Raw genomic sequence first — 18,073 nt, 5'->3', positions numbered from 1 at the left:
ACACAAGAAGGATTTCAGAACCAACATGTGACTAATGTGTTCATCAACCACATGGATCCAGAGACATGTCGGACCTGTCGGTTCTGTTCAGGTCTCTTTAAACCCCTCTCAACTAAAACCTGACAAGAATTAAACAGAGTACTCACTGAGACCAGTCTGATCACAGCCACGGCATGCTCCTCTGAGGCAGGGTCCTCCAGGACCTGAACCAGAACTAGACCAGGACCAGAGCCAGGACCTGAACCAGCACCAGCACCAGCACCAGCACCAGAGCCAGAGCCAGAGCCAGAGCCAGAGCCAGGACAAGGACCACGACCAGGACCAGGACCAGAGCAAGAGCAAGAGCAAGGACCTGAACCAGGACCGGGACCAGGACCAGGACCAGGACCAGGACCAGAGCCAGAGCCAGAGCCAGGACAAGGACCACGACCAGGACCAGGACCAGAGCAAGAGCAAGAGCAAGGACCTGAACCAGGACCGGGACCAGGACCAGGACCAGGACCAGGACCAGAGCAAGAGCCAGAGCCAGAGCCAGAGCCAGAGCCAGAGCCAGAGTCCCGGACTGAGTCAGTAACAGTGGACAGAGGCCGTGGGCTCAGTGCGTAGGACGACAGCTTTGTGTTCAGTCACATGATGAAAACATCCAGTCACACAAAACTCTTTCATGTACCCCCCCTTACCCCCCCTTACCCCTCCGTACCCCCCCCCCCCCCGTACCGCCCCCCCCCCAGGCAGACAGACTCTCTGTGTTTTATTATTTCAGATTTTATAAACTCCGTCTGAACAGAGGAAACGTTCTCACTCTTGATGCCGTCCAGGTCCACGCTCATCAGAGATTCGGCCTCGTCGGCGTCGTCGGGGGCAACCATCGTCAGGGTGTGACCGGGTGACAGGCCGTTGTGATTGGTCGATGTGGTGGGTGGGGCTCTGTGAAGGGAAGCAGCTACACGTCTGTACGAGACATATTACAGACAAGAAGTCCGTGGTCAGGTGTGTCACTCACCTGGTGTCCTCCTCTCCATCAGTGTAGACCTCCTCCTCTTCCTCTTCCCCTCGGTCTTCTTCTATGGTGGTCGCTGTGCTGGGGGCGGAGCCTCTCCTGCCCTCCTCCTTCCCCTCATTGGTTCTCCTCCTCCGACTGTCGGCCGGTGGTTTGGAGAGAGGATGATGAAGGTGGAGAGAAGAGTAGCGGTGGTCTGGATAAAACAGAACATCAGAACCAGGAGGTCTGGGCACTAGAACCTGGGACCTCCAATGGAACCTCCTCAGCCTCTGTTTCCACACTAGAACCCAGAGCTTTACTTTGACGTCCATCTGGTCATCTCCAGAACTAAAGATCAGCCATGATTCCATGATTCAGAATCTTCAAAGAAACCTCTGAGAACCTCTTAGAACCCTGCAGTGGAACCCTTCATACACTATTCCCAGATAACAACATGGAACCATCTCGAGAACCACCCTTACTTCCATAGAACCTTCTAAACCCTAGGAACCTTCTCAGAAGCCCTCACTAGAACCAGCCCATCAGCTTCCTGCAGATGACAGAACCCAGAGATCTGCCTCATCCATTGGTTCCTGTTCTGGTTCTGGTTCTTGGTTTGTTCTCACCTTTAATGTCCTGCTCATCGTAGACTCTGTGTTTCTCTGGAGGATGGCGAGTGGCAGGAAGGAGGATCTGCTGGAAACCCTGGACATCAAACACCTTGTTCAGGTCCTCCTCTTCTTCATCACCACGACAACAAGGAGCAGGAGGAGGAGCAGGAGGAGGAGCAGGAGGAGGAGCAGGAGGAGCAAGAGGAGTAGGGGGAGTATGGGGAGGCGTCATCTGAAACAAACCAGAGTCATCCTTCAGTCAAACGGTTCCTAATCGTCTGATCACTTCTGTTGATCACTGATCGGTCTGAACGGACCCACCGAGGTCTGACGATGACTCATGGTCCTCAGGGTCAAAGGTCAGAGGTCAGAGGTCAGCAGAGGACCTGGAGGTCAAAGGTCGCTGGAGATGATGGGTCACAAACACCTGGAGACAATGATTAATCATCCTGTCATCAATGCCCTTTCAAAGTAAGATGTTTTTAATGGTTCACAATTTCAAAGTAAAGGACAGACAAAGGTCAAAGGTCAGAGGTTAACTCTGCTCTAATGATCGTCTCGATCCATCAGACCAGAGACCAGACCAGAGTGACTCAGCAACTTGTCTCAACCTCAGACTCTGATCACACATGATCGTCTCTGATCAGCTGATCAGTCAGATCACTCAGCTGATCAGTCAGATCACTCAGCTGATCAGGGTTCAGTTTTAATGTGAGTGAAAACAGGAAGAGAGTTGGATCCTACCTCAGCGTCCTCAGCCCTGAAAGAGAGAAATTATAATGCACAGACTGAACCCAGCGCAGGGACAACTGTGGGGGTGGGGGGAGCGCAGGACGGGGGGGGGGGGGCAGTAGGGGAGGGGGGATACGTTTGGAGAGAGGGGAAGGAAACGAAAAGAAAGAAGGGATGAAAGGATGAGAGAGAGAGAAAGAGGAGGCAGGATGAAGGAGAAGTCCAACTCTATAGAAACCTGATCGGCTAAAGGTCACCATGGCAACCAAACTGTCAGTCAGGGTTAGTCCCGCCTCCTGGCAGCGCACACACACACACACACACACACACACACACAGCTGCAGACAGAGTGCTGTCTCACTCTGATGACATCACACAGAAAGGTAACTCCCACCTGTTTCTGATCAGCTGATCAGTTCAACTCACTTTATTCATAAAGAATCAATAAGAAAACAGGAAGGAACTAGAACCACAACCAGAACTAGAACCAGAACCAGAACCAGAACCAGAACTAGAACCAGAACTAGAACTAGAACTAGAACCAGAACCAGACCCAGAACTAGAACCAAAACCAGAACTAGAACTAGAACCAGAATCAGAATCAGAATCAGAACTAGAACCAGAACCAGAACCAGAACCAGACCCAGACCCAGACCCAGAACTAGAACCAAAACCAGAACCAGAACTAGAACCAAAACCAGAACTAGAACTAGAACCAGAACCAGAACTAGAACCAGAACCAGAACCAGGTGGGACACAGGACAGTTGAGAAGAGATATTAACATTTCATTATTATCATTCTACTTTAGAACCTCTAGGAACCCTAGGTAGACCTGAACTTTGGTCCAGTGAGGTCTTTAAGGACCTTGGATGGAAGGAGGAGGAGCTGAAGCTGAACCTGGTCTCATCTGGTCTCTGGTTCATTACTGCAGCAGTTTAAAGTATCTGGATCCAGACAGTAATGAATGACACTAAAGCATCAACTAGTGTCTGAGCATCTAGAGACAGGACGTCCCTGACGTTGACCTAGCTGATGCAGGAGACAGAAGACAGTCCTGGTCCCTTTGTGGGACAGTTTAAGGACATGTCCTGGTTTCTGGTCCGATACAATGACTAGTGTTGAGTTTAAAAGGTCGTCCTTTATGTCTTTAAGGAGTTTAATCAGCTGATAGATAAATATATCTGGGCGTCATCTGCATAGAGACGGAGGTGGACGTTTCATGTATAACATGAAGAGTACTGGTCCTAACACAGAACCCTGAGGAACTCCACACGAGAACCAGAGATATGAGACAGAAACCAAACAACACGACATTTAACACATTTAAACATTTAAATAATAAGTCCAAATAAAAACTGAACTAAAGTCTCGGTTTAGTTTGGTGACATGTTGAATGAGTTCTTACCTGGTCGGTGTCGAGTCACCGTCGTCCAGCAGAAACAGAAACAGCTGCTTTTATAACAGGACTGTGTTCATGTGTGTGTGTTAATTAGCCTGTTAGCACAACAATAATTATCTAAGTTCACACAGCTTCACCTCAACATGGCTGTGTCCAGGTGTGTTTACATGTCATCACCTGTCTCATTACCTGTGTGTGTGTGTTAATCTGCTGTTGCCATAGCTGCTGCTGCTGATTCATGTTTGTGTGTCTGCTGATTGTTTACTGTCATCACTCTGCTTTTATTCTGAAATGTTCAGTAAACACAACAGGAAGTTCACCTGCGTCACACTCTGTGGGAACCAGACACACACACACACACACACACACGCACACACACACACACACACACACACACACACACCTGCAGTCATCACAGATTAAACAACAGGTTCAGTTTTAAGTCTTTTATTCACTGACACCTGGAGGTGACTTTAGATGACGGAGAATGTTCTGGACTCTAAGGACAGAGAGGACAAGTTGGGACATGTTGGGACAGAGTGGACGGTTCTCTGGGTCTTCCAGACGGGACACTGGTTCTGATGATGGTAGTGAGTCTCTGGTTTCTTGTGGACACGTCTGTCTCTGAAGACCAACCTACAGGGACAGACCCTGTCAGAGAAAGAGTTGTCCTGAGTGGACAGATCCAGACCCCAGTCCTCAGCTCTGTCCGTCTTCGTCCTCCTTCCTCTCCTCCTTCCTTTTCTTCACCTCCTTCAGTCCTTCCTGGATCCGATCCATGGCCTCCTGGTCTCTGGCCTCCCGAGCCAGACTCAGAGCCTCCTGGTAGACCCGGACTGACTCCTCCATCAGTCCTGGGGACAGAACCAGACTGGATCAGACCCACAGAGCAAAGGTCGTCCCCACAGGTACAGTCCTGACCTTTGACCTCACCTGAGTGCAGCAGGATGCCGGCCATGTTTCCCAGCAGCACGTGTTGGTCCGGGTGTCCGACAGAGCGGCTCATATCCACTGCCTTCTGGATCAGCACCAAAGCCTCTTCATGCCGACCCTGAAGATCCAAGATGGTGGCTAGGTCGCTCATCAGCACCAGAGTCTGACACGAGACACAACAATGGAAGACATGTCTGTGGGGTGTGTCTACCTGTGGGGTGTGTCTACCTGTGGGCGTGTCTGCCTGTGGGCGTGTCTACCTGTGGGCGTGTCTACCTGTGGGTGTGTCTGCCTGTGGGAAGGTCTACCTGTGGGTGTGTCTACCAGTGGGCGTGTCTGCCTGTGGGCGTGTCTGCCGGTGGGAAGGTCTACCTGTGGGGTGTGTCTACATGTGGGGTGTGTCTACCTGTGGGGTGTGTCTACATGTGGGGTGTGTCTACCTGTGGGCGTGTCTACCTGTGGGGTGTGTCTGCCTGTGGGCGTGTCTACCTGTGGGCGTGTCTGCCTGTGGGAAGGTCTACATGTGGGTGTGTCTACCTGTGGGCGTGTCTGCCTGTGGGAAGGTCTACCTGTGGGTGTGTCTGCCTGTGGGCTTGTCTGCCTGTGGGGCGTGTCTACCTGTGGGGGGGTGTCTACCTGTGGGGTGTGTCTACCTGTGGGGTGTGTCTACCTGTGGGCGTGTCTGCCTGTGGGCGTGTCTGCCTGTGGGGTGTGTCTACCTGTGGGCGTGTCTGCCTGTGGGCGTGTCTGCCTGTGGGAAGGTCTACCTGTGGGTGTGTCTACCTGTGGGGCAGGTCTACATGTGGGCGTGTCTGCCTGTGGGGCGTGTCTATATGTGGGTGTGTCTACATGTGGGGCATGTCTACATGTGGGGCGTGTCTACATGTGAGTGTCTCTACCTGTGGGGTGTGTCTACCTGTGGGACGTGTCTACCTGTGGGACTTGGCTACCTGTGGGACTTGGCTACCTGTGGGTGTGTCTACCTGTGGGGTGTGTCTACATGTGGGTGTGTCTACCTGTGGGCGTGTCTGTCTGTGGGGCGTGTCTACATGTGGGCGTGTCTGCCTGTGGGGCGCGTCTACATGTGGGCGCGTCTACATGTGGGTGTGTCTACATGTGGGTGTGTCTACATGTGGGTGTGTCTACCTGTGGGTGTGTCTACTTGTGGGTGTGTCTACCTGTGGGCGTATCTGTCTGTGGGGCGTGTCTACGTGTGGGCGTGTCTTCCTGTGGGGCGTGTCTACATGTGGGTGTGTCTACATGTGGGGCGTGTCTACCTGTGTGCGTGTCTACCTGTGGGTGTGTGTACCTGTGGGTGTGATTCAGATTCAGATTCAGATTCAGAAAACAGGTAGAGACACCTGTGGGTGTCTCTACCTGTGGGTGTCTCTACCTGTGGGCAGGTCTACCTGTGGGTGTGTGTACCTGTGGGTGTGTGTACCTGTGGGACTTGGCTACCTGTGGGTGTGTCTACCTGTGGGTGTGTCTACCTGTGGGCGTCTCTACCTGTGGGCGTGTCTACTTGTGGGCATGTCTACCTGTGGGACTTGGCTACTTGTGGGCGTGTCTACCTGTGGGACTTGGCTACCTGTGTGCGTGTCTACCTGTGGGTGTGTCTACCTGTGGGTGTGTGTACCTCTGGGACGTGTCTACCTGTGTGCGTGTCTACCTGTGGGACTTGGCTACCTGTGGGTGTCTCTACCTGTGGGCGTGTCTACTTGTGGGCGTGTCTACCTGTGGGCGTGTCTACCTGTGGGACTTGGCTACCTGTGGGTGTGTCTACCTGTGGGACTTGGCTACCTGTGGGCGTGTCTACCTGTGGGACTTGGCTACCTGTGGGTGTGTCTACCTGTGGGTGTGTCTCTCCCTGCTCCTGACGGCAGATGTCCAGGGCCTCCTTGTAGTCCTGCGCAGCCTGTTTCAGGTGCAGCGTTGCTGCTCGGTATCGAGCCCGTGAGTCGAGGCAGAGGCCGAGCAGGAGTCTGGTTTCCTTCCTCAGAGCTTCCTGTTCCTCTGAGGACAACAAGAAGACGTCAGGGGACAGTTTCAAACACTTTCTGGGCTCTGCCTGTGTCTCACCTGTCCTCTCGTCTCCCAGCAGCTCCAGCTGTTTGACCAGTTTGACCTGCAGAGACTCGGTGCAGAACCTGAACCCGTGATCGGCAAGCTCCGCCCTCAAACAACAAACAATAGCCATCAATCAGCCTTGACCTCTGACCTCTGACCTCTGACCTCCGGTCAACTGATCTGTCCTCACTTGTTCTGCTCAGCGTAGATGGTGGCAAGCTTCAGGGACATCTCGATGACAGCGTTGTCGTCCTGGAAACATGACGGCAACAGACAGGAAGTCAGTTGAGGAGACCAGGTGTGTTTTTACCTGAGGGTCAGAGACACTCACCTGAGGAGTTCCTCCAGCCAGCATGAAGCTCATCGCCGCCTTGAACAGTTTCTCAGCCTGAGAGGAGGAAGACGAGCAGAGGCTGAAGAGCAGAGCACACCTGGGTCACCTGAGTGCAGGTGTAGACAGGTGTGTCTACCTGAGGCTCAGTGATTGGCTGATACTCACACTGTCCAGCTGACCCTGGACGTAAGCAAGGTTCGCCATCTGAGAACAGACCAAAGGAAGTTTAGTTCACATCAACACAGAGAGGTCAGGGGTCAGGGGTCAGGGGTTACCAGGCTGTAGGTGTAGATGATGGCCTGGTTGTTGTGGGTCTGATGAGCCAGAGCGACGGCCTGATGGAGGAACCCTGAAGCAGCCTGGAGCTGCCCCCGATGTAGACTGAGCTGAAACACAGAGACAGCATCAGAACCAGGTCAGAGTGAGGCCTGGTTCTGGTTCTGGTTCTGGTACCTTGGCCTTCTTCAGCAGCAGGATCATGTCGTCCTCCTTCCTCTGAGCTTCGTCCCGCTGGTCTTCATCACTGCTGCCAAACAGGGAGAACGCTGCAGACACACAGAGGAGTCACGACACATCCGCCAAAATCAAACTATTTCTGGCTGGAGTCTGGTTGGAACGTACCAACTGCTGCCCACAGCACTCCTCCTCCTCCTCCTCCTCCTCCTCCTCTGTTTTGGAAGTTTCTCCTGGTGGCATCATGTCTGCCCGCCGTTACCCAGCATGCTGAGTGTTTTGCCTCCACAGACCCTGAGCTCAGAGACTGGCTGTGATGCTGAATCAGACTGAAGATAATCAAACTGTTAATAAATCACTAGTTTCATATTGAACTTGTCAATAACAACATTCTCTCCGACAGCGGTGATACCTGAACGTCTCCTCCACCTGTACACACCCACCTGATCATCAACACTTTTTATTAGGAGAAAAGAAGAAGACGTCTGATATGAACCAGTTAAAACATCTAAATTATGAATGGAGTCTGGTGTAGTGGATGAGACGGCGGGTCAAAGAGGAACCCGGATGAATGAATGATCAAGTTGATGAACGAGGAGTAAAATCAACCGATTTGTGAATGGACTCTGGTCTGAACTCACCTGTTTCCTCTTGACCACCTGCAGCGGCTCACAGTCTGACGGAGGACGGCTCGGAGCCCGCAGGAGGCCGCCATCTTGACTGTGTACATAACGAGCGGAAGTCACGAACCGGCACTCTGCGCCTTCACAATAAAAGCGACGGAAGTACAAAAAATCGGTTTTAAAAAAAGTGTAAAAACTTCAAAATAAAAGAATATTTGAGTGATTCTGAAATAAATATTGATTCAATGTGGTTCTCAGTATAGAGATAAAACAATACAAGATGTCAGGACCAGGTCTGGACTGGGTCTTGACCAGGTCTGGACCGGATCAGGACCAGGTCTGGACCGGATCAGGACCAGGTCTGGACCGGGTCAGGACCATGTCTGGACCGGATCAGGACCAGATCTGGACTGGATCAAGACCAGGTCTGGACCGGGTCTGGACCAGGTCTGGACCGGGTCAGGACCAGGTCTGGACCGGGTCTGGACCGTGTCAGGACCGGGTCTGGACCGGGTCAGGACCGGGTCTGGACCAGATCTGGACCGGGTCAGGACCAGGTCTGGACCGTGTCAGGACCAGGTCTGGACCAGGTCAGGACCGGGTCAGGACCAGGTCTGGACCGGGTCAGGACCATGTCTGGACCGGATCAGGACCAGATCTGGACTGGATCAGGACCAGATCTGGACCGTGTCAGGACCAGGTCTGGACCGGGTCAGGACCAGGTCTGGACTGGATCAACCTGCAGCTCTACTCTAATCAGACGTCGTCAGTTGTCTTAGACGTGTGATAAAGGACATGTCTGTGGGAGGAGTCGATACTTCTGATTGATCTGATCAATAATTTGATTTATTTTATGACGTCATGGGAAGTCTACAGAACATTAGACTTCTATATATAATTTAGAATTTCCCGTAAATTAAAAACATGTGAAACACATCAGAATCAGGCTTTTATTGTGAAACAGGATGACTGAATGAACAGCTTTTATTTTGTAAATGTCAGGCTCAGGACTAATTACATGTCAAGAACTTTGAACATGTGTCCAGATGTTGGATCTTCCTGTGATTCAACATGGACGCCGACTGATGAGGTCCGACCTCAGAGATTGTCTCTGGGTGAGATGCATCACTCTGTTCCATGATGAGTTTAAACACGTTGATTAGAGCAGCTGCTGATGAACAGACGGAGGGAACTGTTCCCACAGACAGATTCTCCTGTTGGTCTGTTGTTAGTTGAGAAGCCGTTGTCTGACATTACAGCTGCAGAAGAAGTTGTTCATGATCATTCAGGTTATTTTCACACCTGTCTCCGGCTCCGCCGCCTTCAGTTTGAGTCCCGTCACTTGGCGGACGTCCCCTGGTGCTGGGTGAACCTCTTCAAGTGGTAGCGCAGGACTCCTTTGGTCTTGAAGGTCTTGCCGCAGCTGCAGGCGTGCGGCCGCTCGCCGGTGTGATCGAGCTGGTGGATACGCAGCAGCGAGCTGGTGAAGAAGAACTCCCCACAGGTGAAGCAGTAGTGGCTCTTCTCTCCAGTGTGTTTGGATCTCTGGTGGCTCAGCAGCGATCCCGACGTGATGAAGCTCTGGCCACAGTCCTGGCAGCTGAAGGGCCGCTCACCAGTGTGGATCCTCTCGTGGGCTCTCCACGAGTTGTGGTAGGAGAAGGACTTGTGACAGTACGAACACTGGTAGCGCTTCTCCTTGGTGTGGCTCAGACGGTGCATCTTCAGGTAGTGAGCGATGGTGAAGCTCTTGCCACAGTCATCACAGGTGAATGGCTTTTCGCCCACGTGGAACAGCGTGATGTGGGACCTGAGGTGGGACGACTGGGTGAACCTCTTCCCGCAGGTGGTGCAGAGGAACGGCCTCTCGCCGGTGTGAGTCACCATGTGCGACTTGAGGTGGGGCGACTGGGTGAACCTCTTCCCGCACTCAGGGCAGTGGTAGGGCTTGAGGCCAGTGTGGGTGCGGTTGTGCAGCTTGAGGCCCTGCAGGCTGGAGAAACACTTCCCACACTCGGAGCAGCGATAGGCCCTCAGGTCCTCGTGAGTCCGCTGGTGGCTACGCATGCCGCTCAGCAGCTTGAAGGCTTTCCCACAGGTGGGACACTGGTGCGGTTTCCCGGGGGAGTGGGTCACCTGGTGCTGTTTCAGGCTCTGAGGGTTGGTGAAGGTCTTGGGGCACTCGGGGCACGGCAGCGGCTTCGGGCTCTTGTGCGACTTGCGATGGAAGTTGAAGCCCTGGTAGGACACAAACATCTTCCCGCAGACAGAGCAGCGGTAGCACTTCTCGCCGCTGTGGACAACCAGATGCTCGGAGAGCTCGTCCTGCAGACTGAAGCCATCACCACAGAACCAGCACTTGAAGGGTTTAGTACCGGAGTGGGTCCGGTGGTGTGTCTTCCAGTCCCTCTTCAGGGCGAAGGTCTTGTCGCAGTAGGAGCAGCGGTAGGGCTCGCTACGGTCGTGGATCTGCTGGTGGATGACGAGGCTCATCAGGGTCGGGTACATCTTCCCACAGCGCCAGCACTCGTTGGGTTTCTGACCTCGGTGGGTCCACAGGTGAGCCTCCAGGTGAGACGCCTTGTAGAAACCCTTCTTACACTCGGGGCAGTAGACCATCTTCCTGCTGGGGGCGGAGTGCTGCTGGCTCAGCTCCCAGGACAGAGGGAGGTCATCTGCAGGGAGGTCAGAGGTCAGGGTTCAGGGCTTCTCTCTAAACCAGTTCACTGTTGAGATGGTTTTATTTTATTATGAACTTTAACTTCTCACCCAGACACAGGAAGTCCCGTCCCCCCAGCCAGGAACCAATGTCTGTCAGTCGGACCCGGAGGTTCTTCAGGACCGGGTACGACTGGATCTCCACGTCTCCGTCCGGCTCCACCTTCACGCCAACGCCACAGAGTTCTTCATCCACCATCTTTAAAACAGACCAGATCAGACGATGGACGCATCGATCAGGAAAGAGGAACCCAGAACAGAGTCATGCAGGAGACGTTCAACGATCACAGATACTGATCGACCTCAGACACAATCATGGTGGAGACAATATGTCTGTCAGTAATGAACCAGCTGACTGATCAGTCAATCAGTGATGAATGAGACAGAACGATGATCAACACTGAACCAGACCCTCAGACGAACAGCTGATCAATAACTGATCTATCGTCCCTGCGGAGCCTCAACCAAACTCCATTCAGAATCCAGTGGATTTAAGGACAGTGCAGCCTCTAGCTTCCACAGTCCGGCTGCCGTGTCTCTGAGTCGGCCTGGACTCTGCTCCTCGCGCTTCACCTCCGGTCCAAATGAACCGAGCAATGACCGGACATCCCCCGGTGCAGAGTTCGGTTCGGATGAGACCGAGTGAACTAGAGGACGGGTTCGGTTCAGGCAGCAGGTTTATGTTGAGGAGAATCGGTGCTTTTCTGAATGGAGTTCGGCGGCATCCAGAGGCTAGCTCTGTTAGCTTAGCCCCGTTAACAGCACTGACCGTGTCCGGGGGCAGGGGGGTCGGCGGACCGCTCGGCCTGTGTCCCGGGGGGGTCGTGTCCATGTCCATCCTCCGCTCCCGCCGCTGGATCCGGTTCTGACAGTAAAGAGGACCGAGACTGAGCCCGAACCGGGATCAGTGGTCCACTTCCGGGGAAAGTTCACGCCCCCAACGGGAAAGGACGGAGCGTGCACGAGGGGGAGAGTAACGGACCACCTGTAGTCACCTGGTGTGTCCTCCTACAGGTGTCTGCTGCTCGTCTCAACCACTGACGACTGTCCTCAGTGTCCTCAGTGTCTCCGTCTCGGGACAAACTGTTGTTACATCAACTTGTATATTTTATAAATTAAACACAAACATTATATACTATAAACTAAACCAACCTGAGCAGCAGCAGCTCAGTGAAACAGCCGGACAGACTTTATTTAAGGTTAACAGCGGCTCTGCTGCAGCGCCACCTTCAGGTGGACACGTGTAACAACGTGACCGGATCAGCTGATGGAGCTCGTTCTACAGATTAAAACATCTGGAACATCAAGAACTCAACACACCCATTAAACCACTCATTGATTAGTTAATAAAGATTTATTTATTTATTTTTCAGTCATGACGACATCTGATCATGAAGCCTCGTCGCCACTTGATGACCTCACTCATCCAGACTCCTGCGGTAGCGACAGAGCTGATCATCTTCATCCAGGGCCGTCCCGCCCCCATCAGTGGCCCGGGCCCCTGCAGAGGAACAGACAGGTGTTAGTGGGGGTCTCAGGTATCTGGGTCATGTGACTCTGGGTCAGCTGGGATCAGATGAACGCTTCGGTCGGTCTTTGTCACAGCGTCCCGTTCTCAGAACACACTGCCTGGCGGGACGCTTCAATTCGGCCTTTTGTTCACATCATCTCCCAACGACCCCACCCCCTCTGTGACATCACACACGTAACGCTGTCAGGTGACCTCCTCCATCACCTGACTGGATTTAACCCAGTGTGCCATAGAGGAGGAACAGCTGCTGTAAAGTGGAGCCAAATCTAGAGCTCCCCCTGGTGGCTGGCTGCAGTATAGGCCATAAGCTCCACCCCCTCCATGGTAGTGGGCGGGGCTTGGGCCAACTCATTTTACATAGTTAATACTGATGCATGTTAAGTTTTTATAAGTTTCATTTTAGTTATTTGACGCTATAGAAACAGGATGTGACATCAACTACCAGTTGCCATGCCAACCGCTCCCTTAAAGCCTCCTGTGGGACAGAGTTGTAAGAACCAGTCCAGTGTACGGCCCATCATCTTAACAGGTGGAGGCAGAGCAGAGCTAGCATTAAGCTAAAACACCAGTCATGTGGGCGGGGCATCACGGCTCCACGTGGCTCCGCCCTCAGACCGACTGATCAGACTCTGGATACAAACTCACAAGATGGCGCCGCCCGTATCCCCGGGAACAAAGAGTCAGTTTGACCAATGAGAGGAAGAGGAGACACACCGTCCATACACAGAATACTCACCGTCACAGTGACATCACTGATTACGTTGGCTTAGACAAGGTCAGCATCCAATCAGAGAGCAGAGTCAGTCAGCAGGTACATGCTCATCTGAAACACAAAGAACATGATCACTGCTAACATGTGACATGTATGATACATGTAGTTAGCATGTATATGTACCACAGTGTAGGCAGTGGGTATGCTGCTTGTAGCATGTAGCATGTAGCCAGCATATATGTAGCCTGTATGTTTACAGCACGTAGCATGTAGCATGTACGTAGCATGTAGCATGCATGTAGCACGCAGCATGTAGCACGTACGGATGAAGCTTGTGTGTATAGCATGTAGCATGTAGCATGTAGCATGAGGTGCCTGGATCAGGATACGCTTCAGTCCGGTTTTGTCACGGCCCCGGTGTGAACAGACTGCCGGGGCTTCAGTCGGCCTTTTATTTCATCACCTCCAGACACAACACAACACAACAGAACAGAACAGAACACCTTTCTGAGTTTAAATCCCGGATGTAAAGGTTGTTACCTGCCACAGAAGCTCCGCGTCCTTCCCGCCACACTGACGCCATGTTTCGTGGCTGCTAGCAGAGTTAGCATGTCAGACCGTTAACTCGGTGCTAGAGTCTCTTCTCGTAGCATCTTCCATTAATCAGCAGCGGGGTTCCCGCCGTCAACACACACAAACACATCTCCATCTTTAATCTGGAACCGTTTCAGGACACCCACGTCCCAACCGCTCCCGTCTCCTCTCGGATAGCGAGCTGCCGCCATAGTGTCTTTAAAGACCCGCCGACCAATCAGCGTCTTCCGCTTTTTCTTCTTCTGGCGTTTTACTGTCGCCTGACAAGCAGCAGAGAAAAACAGCGCCCCCTGTGGACGGTGGAGGAGGCTCCTCCGCTCACTGATCCTGTCGATGAGCAGCGACGTGCGAAACTTAAACGTATTAATTTTAATCCTTCAGCATTTTCATGGATTTAAACAACATAAATAAAAAGGTTGACTGTGTGTAACAACTGATAAATCCTGTGGTCGTGGAGAAGATGTTAGTCTGTTTGAGAAGGGTCAAATCATTGGCATGCATCAAGCAGAGATGAGAACAGAGGAGATTGTAGAAACTACTAAAACTGGGTTAAGAACTGTCCAAGGCATTATTAAAAACTGGAAGGATAGTGGAGAAGCATCAGGGGAAGAAGAGAGGCAGATGAAGTGATGCACCCATCATGCCTAGTGTCTACTGTACAAGCCTGTGGGGGCAGTGCTATGATCTGGGGTTGCTGCAGTTGCTCAGGTCTAGGTTCAGCAACATTATGAGGTCAGCTGACTACCTGAATATACTGAATGACCAGGTTATTCCATCAATGGATCATATTCCAAGATATCAATGCCAGGATTCATGGGGCTCAGATTGTGAAAGAGTGGTTCAGGGAGCATGAGACGTCATGTTCACACATGGATTGGCCACCACAGAGTCCAGACCTGAACCCCATTGAGAATCTTTGGGATGTGCTGGAGAAGGCTTTGAGCAGTGGTCAGACTCTCCATCATCAATACAATGAATGAAACAGTGGATGGAAATAAATCTGGAGACATTGGAGAAGATTATAGAAACAATGAGACAGAGAATATGAATGTAATCAAAGATAAAGGAGGTCCAACCAGATAGTAGAGAGGGACCTTTTATTTTATTTTTTATTTTTTTGGCCAGGTAGTGTTTTATAATATAATATAATATAATATAATAAAATATAATATAATATAATATAATATAATATAATATAATAATAATATAATATAATATAATATAATATAATATAATATAATATAATAATAATTATAATATAATATAATATAATATAATATAATATAATAATAATTATAATATAATATAATATAATATAATAATAATATAATATAATATAATAATAATATAATATAATATAATATAATAATAATAATATATTATAATATAATATAATATAATATAATAATAATATAATATAATATAATATAATATAATAATAATAATATAATGTAATATAATAATAATATAATATAATATAATATAATATAATATAATATAATATAATATAATAATAATAATATATTATAATATAATATAATATAATATAATAATAATATAATATAATATAATATAATATAATAATAATAATATAATGTAATATAATAATAATATAATATAATATAATATAATATAATATAATATAATATAATATAATAATAATAATATAATAATAATATAATATAATATAATATAATAATAATTATAATATAATAATAATAATATAATAATAATATAATATAATATAATATAATATAATAATAATTATAATATAATATAATATAATATAATATAATATAATATAATAATAATATAATATAATATAATATAATATAATAATAATATAATATAATATAATATAATAATAATAATATATTATAATATAATATAATATAAATATAATATAATATAATATAATATAATATAATAATAATAATATAACATAATATAATATAATATAATATAATAATAATATAATATAATATAATATAATATAATATAATATAAAATAATAATATAATAATAATATAATAATAATATAATATAATATAATATAATAATAATTATAATATAATATAATATAATATAATATAATATAATAATAATATAATAATAATATAATAATAATAATATAATATAATATAATATAATAATAATATAATATAATATAATATAATATAATATAATATAATAATAATATATTACAATATAATATAATATAATAATAATATAATATAATATAATATAATATAATATAATATAATATAATATAATAATAATATAATATAATATAATATAATAATAATAATATAATAATAATATAATAATAATATAATATAATATAATATAATAATAATTATAATATAATATAATATAATATAATATAATATAATATAATATAATAATAATATAATAATAATATAATAATAATAATATAATATAATATAATATAATAATAATATAATATAATATAATATAATATAATATAATAATAATATAATAATAATAATATATTATAATATAATATAATATAATATAATATAATAATAATATAATATAATATAATATAATATAATATAATATAATATAATAAAATATAATATAATATAATAATAATATAATATAATATAATATAATAATAATAATATATTATAATATAATATAATATAATATAATATAATAATAATATAATATAATATAATATAATATAATATAATATAATAATAATAATGTATTATAATATAATATAATATAATAATAATTATAATATAATATAATATAATAATAATATAATAATATAATAATATAATATAATATAATATAATATAATATAATATAATATAATATAATAATAATAATATATTATAATATAATATAATATAATATAATAATAATATTATATTATAATATAATATAATGTAATATAATAATAATAATATATTATAATATGATATAATATAATAATAATATTATATTATAATATAATATAATGTAATATAATATAATATAATATAATATAATGTAATATAATATAATATAATGTAATATAATATAATATAATATAATAATAATATTATATTATAATATAATATAATGTAATATAATATAATATAATATAATATAATATAATATAATAATTATAATATAATATAATAACGGCAGACACCGTTAATTTGCCGTTACAAAACAATTAACGGTTGAAACGGTTATTTTGGTTCGATTCATTTCAAAGGAGAAAACCAAGACCAAGACCAGGTTCAGGATCAGGACCAGGATTAGGAACAGAACTAGAAAACCAGAACCAGATGGAGGGTCAAGAGGACGGACGGCTGGACCCCATCCGGTCCTTCAGCCTGTCCAGCTTCAGACTGGACCCTGAGACCTGGTGTGAGTTCATCTCGGAGGAAGACAACATGGTGACCGTGAACAGCTTCTGTAGCGCTCAGGACTTCAGCCACCTGTTCCTCTATCGGAGCCCAGACTCTGGACTCTCCGTCAGCCTCGACTTCCCCCCAGGAGTCCGCTCCAAAGTCCTGTGTGTGTCCAAGACCAGCCGCGAAGCCGTCACCAAAGAAAACGTCAGAAACATCTTATCCATCCGCGAAGTTCACGGAGGTGACGTCCTGAGCTGCGTCATTGCCCTCACCGAGGAGGTAGGCTAAGGCTAACTGGAGGCTAAAGCTAGCTAACCGAATGCTAAGCTAGCGTTTATTAGCTAAGGATAGTCTGTTTCTTGTACATTTGTTCATATGTTAATGTTAATTGTTTGTATGTTTGTAATTTTTTGCTCATACTATTTTATTTTAATAGATTTTTACATATATTTATTTTATTTTAATCTTATTTTAACTCATTTTACTGTGACCAAGCAAATTTACTCTAAGTAGGCGAATGCTAATGGGAAACTAAGACTAATGCAAGCTAACGCTAACGGCAAGCTAAGGTTAACTTCAGCTGAGGCTAACTGGAGGCTAACAGGAGGTTAAAGCTAATGTCTTCTAAGACTAATAGAAGACTAACGCTAGCTGGAGGCCAAGGTTAGCATGCTATGGTTAATGGTAGTATGCTAAGGTTAGCCTTAGCATACAAACGTGAATGTTGGTTTGCCATGATGGTTTGCTATTAGCATGCTAAGGTTAAACCTGAGGTTAGTGCTACGCTCAGCGACCCAGAGACGAGCAGCCGCTGGGCTCCAGGTGTAGCTGAAGTGCTGGCATGCTATGGTTAACGCTAACCTGCTCACCTGCTCACCTGCTCAGGTGACGTGTGTGTTGCTCAGCGACCAAGAGACAAGCAGCCGCTGGGCTCCAGGTGTAGCTGAAGTGCTGGCATGCTATGGTTAACGCTAACCTGCTCACCTGCTCACCTGCTCAGGTGACGTGT

At 46.1% G+C, this 18,073-nt stretch overlaps 3 protein-coding genes and 1 long non-coding RNA gene across 4 annotated transcripts in view; all 4 read right to left on the bottom strand.

Moving 5' to 3' along the window:
* slc4a2a (solute carrier family 4 member 2a) overlaps positions 1-2,178 on the bottom strand; it is a gene marked incomplete at its 3' end in the record, with an annotated part of 12,270 nt that extends 10,092 nt beyond the window's left edge. The window contains exons 1-3 of the mRNA XM_084575380.1: positions 1,609-2,178; positions 1,033-1,196; positions 803-878 (exon numbers count right to left, since the gene is read on the bottom strand). Of these exons, the coding sequence (XP_084431506.1) occupies positions 803-878; positions 1,033-1,196; positions 1,609-1,825 (457 nt within the window). The 5' untranslated portion in view covers positions 1,826-2,178. The remainder of the gene's footprint in view (positions 1-802; positions 879-1,032; positions 1,197-1,608) is intronic.
* Positions 2,179-4,141: 1,963 nt separating this feature from the next.
* ttc19 (tetratricopeptide repeat domain 19) lies at positions 4,142-8,227 on the bottom strand (the record flags this gene model as incomplete). Its single annotated transcript, XM_084575419.1, is given in 12 exon segments — positions 4,142-4,579; positions 4,659-4,821; positions 6,508-6,671; positions 6,738-6,832; positions 6,916-6,977; positions 7,057-7,122; positions 7,125-7,193; positions 7,195-7,263; positions 7,335-7,445; positions 7,513-7,604; positions 7,681-7,841; positions 8,154-8,227. Coding segments are annotated over 12 exon segments (1,281 nt in total). The 3' UTR covers positions 4,142-4,424.
* An 853-nt stretch (positions 8,228-9,080) lies between these two features.
* Positions 9,081-11,753, bottom strand: LOC311509934 (uncharacterized protein). The gene is made up of 3 exons (XM_084575386.1): positions 11,623-11,753; positions 10,905-11,052; positions 9,081-10,810 (listed from the first exon to the last, which is right to left on the bottom strand). The coding sequence occupies exons 1-3, from the start codon at positions 11,689-11,691 to the stop codon at positions 9,474-9,476; spliced, it is 1,554 nt and encodes a 517-aa protein (XP_084431512.1). The 5' UTR covers positions 11,692-11,753; the 3' UTR covers positions 9,081-9,473.
* A 448-nt stretch (positions 11,754-12,201) lies between these two features.
* LOC311509935 lies at positions 12,202-13,887 on the bottom strand. Its single transcript, XR_014699880.1, has 3 exons — positions 13,637-13,887; positions 13,121-13,207; positions 12,202-12,354 (listed from the first exon to the last, which is right to left on the bottom strand). It is a non-coding gene; the product is annotated as an uncharacterized lncRNA (long non-coding RNA).
* Between the last annotated feature and the right edge of the window lie 4,186 nt (positions 13,888-18,073).

This window comes from Chelon labrosus (genome assembly GCF_963514085.1).
Source record: "Chelon labrosus genome assembly, contig: SCAFFOLD_39, whole genome shotgun sequence".
NCBI lineage: Eukaryota > Metazoa > Chordata > Actinopteri > Mugiliformes > Mugilidae > Chelon > Chelon labrosus.
The sequence above is the reverse complement of the archived record's forward strand: the minus strand, read 5'-3'. Positions and strand labels throughout refer to the sequence as shown.

Coding starts and splice junctions, on each gene's coding strand:
- LOC311509934 (XM_084575386.1), bottom strand. CDS start 11,691: ATGGACATGGACACGACCCCCCCGGGACACAGGCCGAGCGGTCCGCCG. Junction 11,053..11,622: donor CCCCCCTGCCCCCGGACACG/GTCAGTGCTGTT, acceptor TCTGTTTTAAAG/ATGGTGGATGAAGAACTCTG. Junction 10,811..10,904: donor ACGGGACTTCCTGTGTCTGG/GTGAGAAGTTAA, acceptor ACCTCCCTGCAG/ATGACCTCCCTCTGTCCTGG.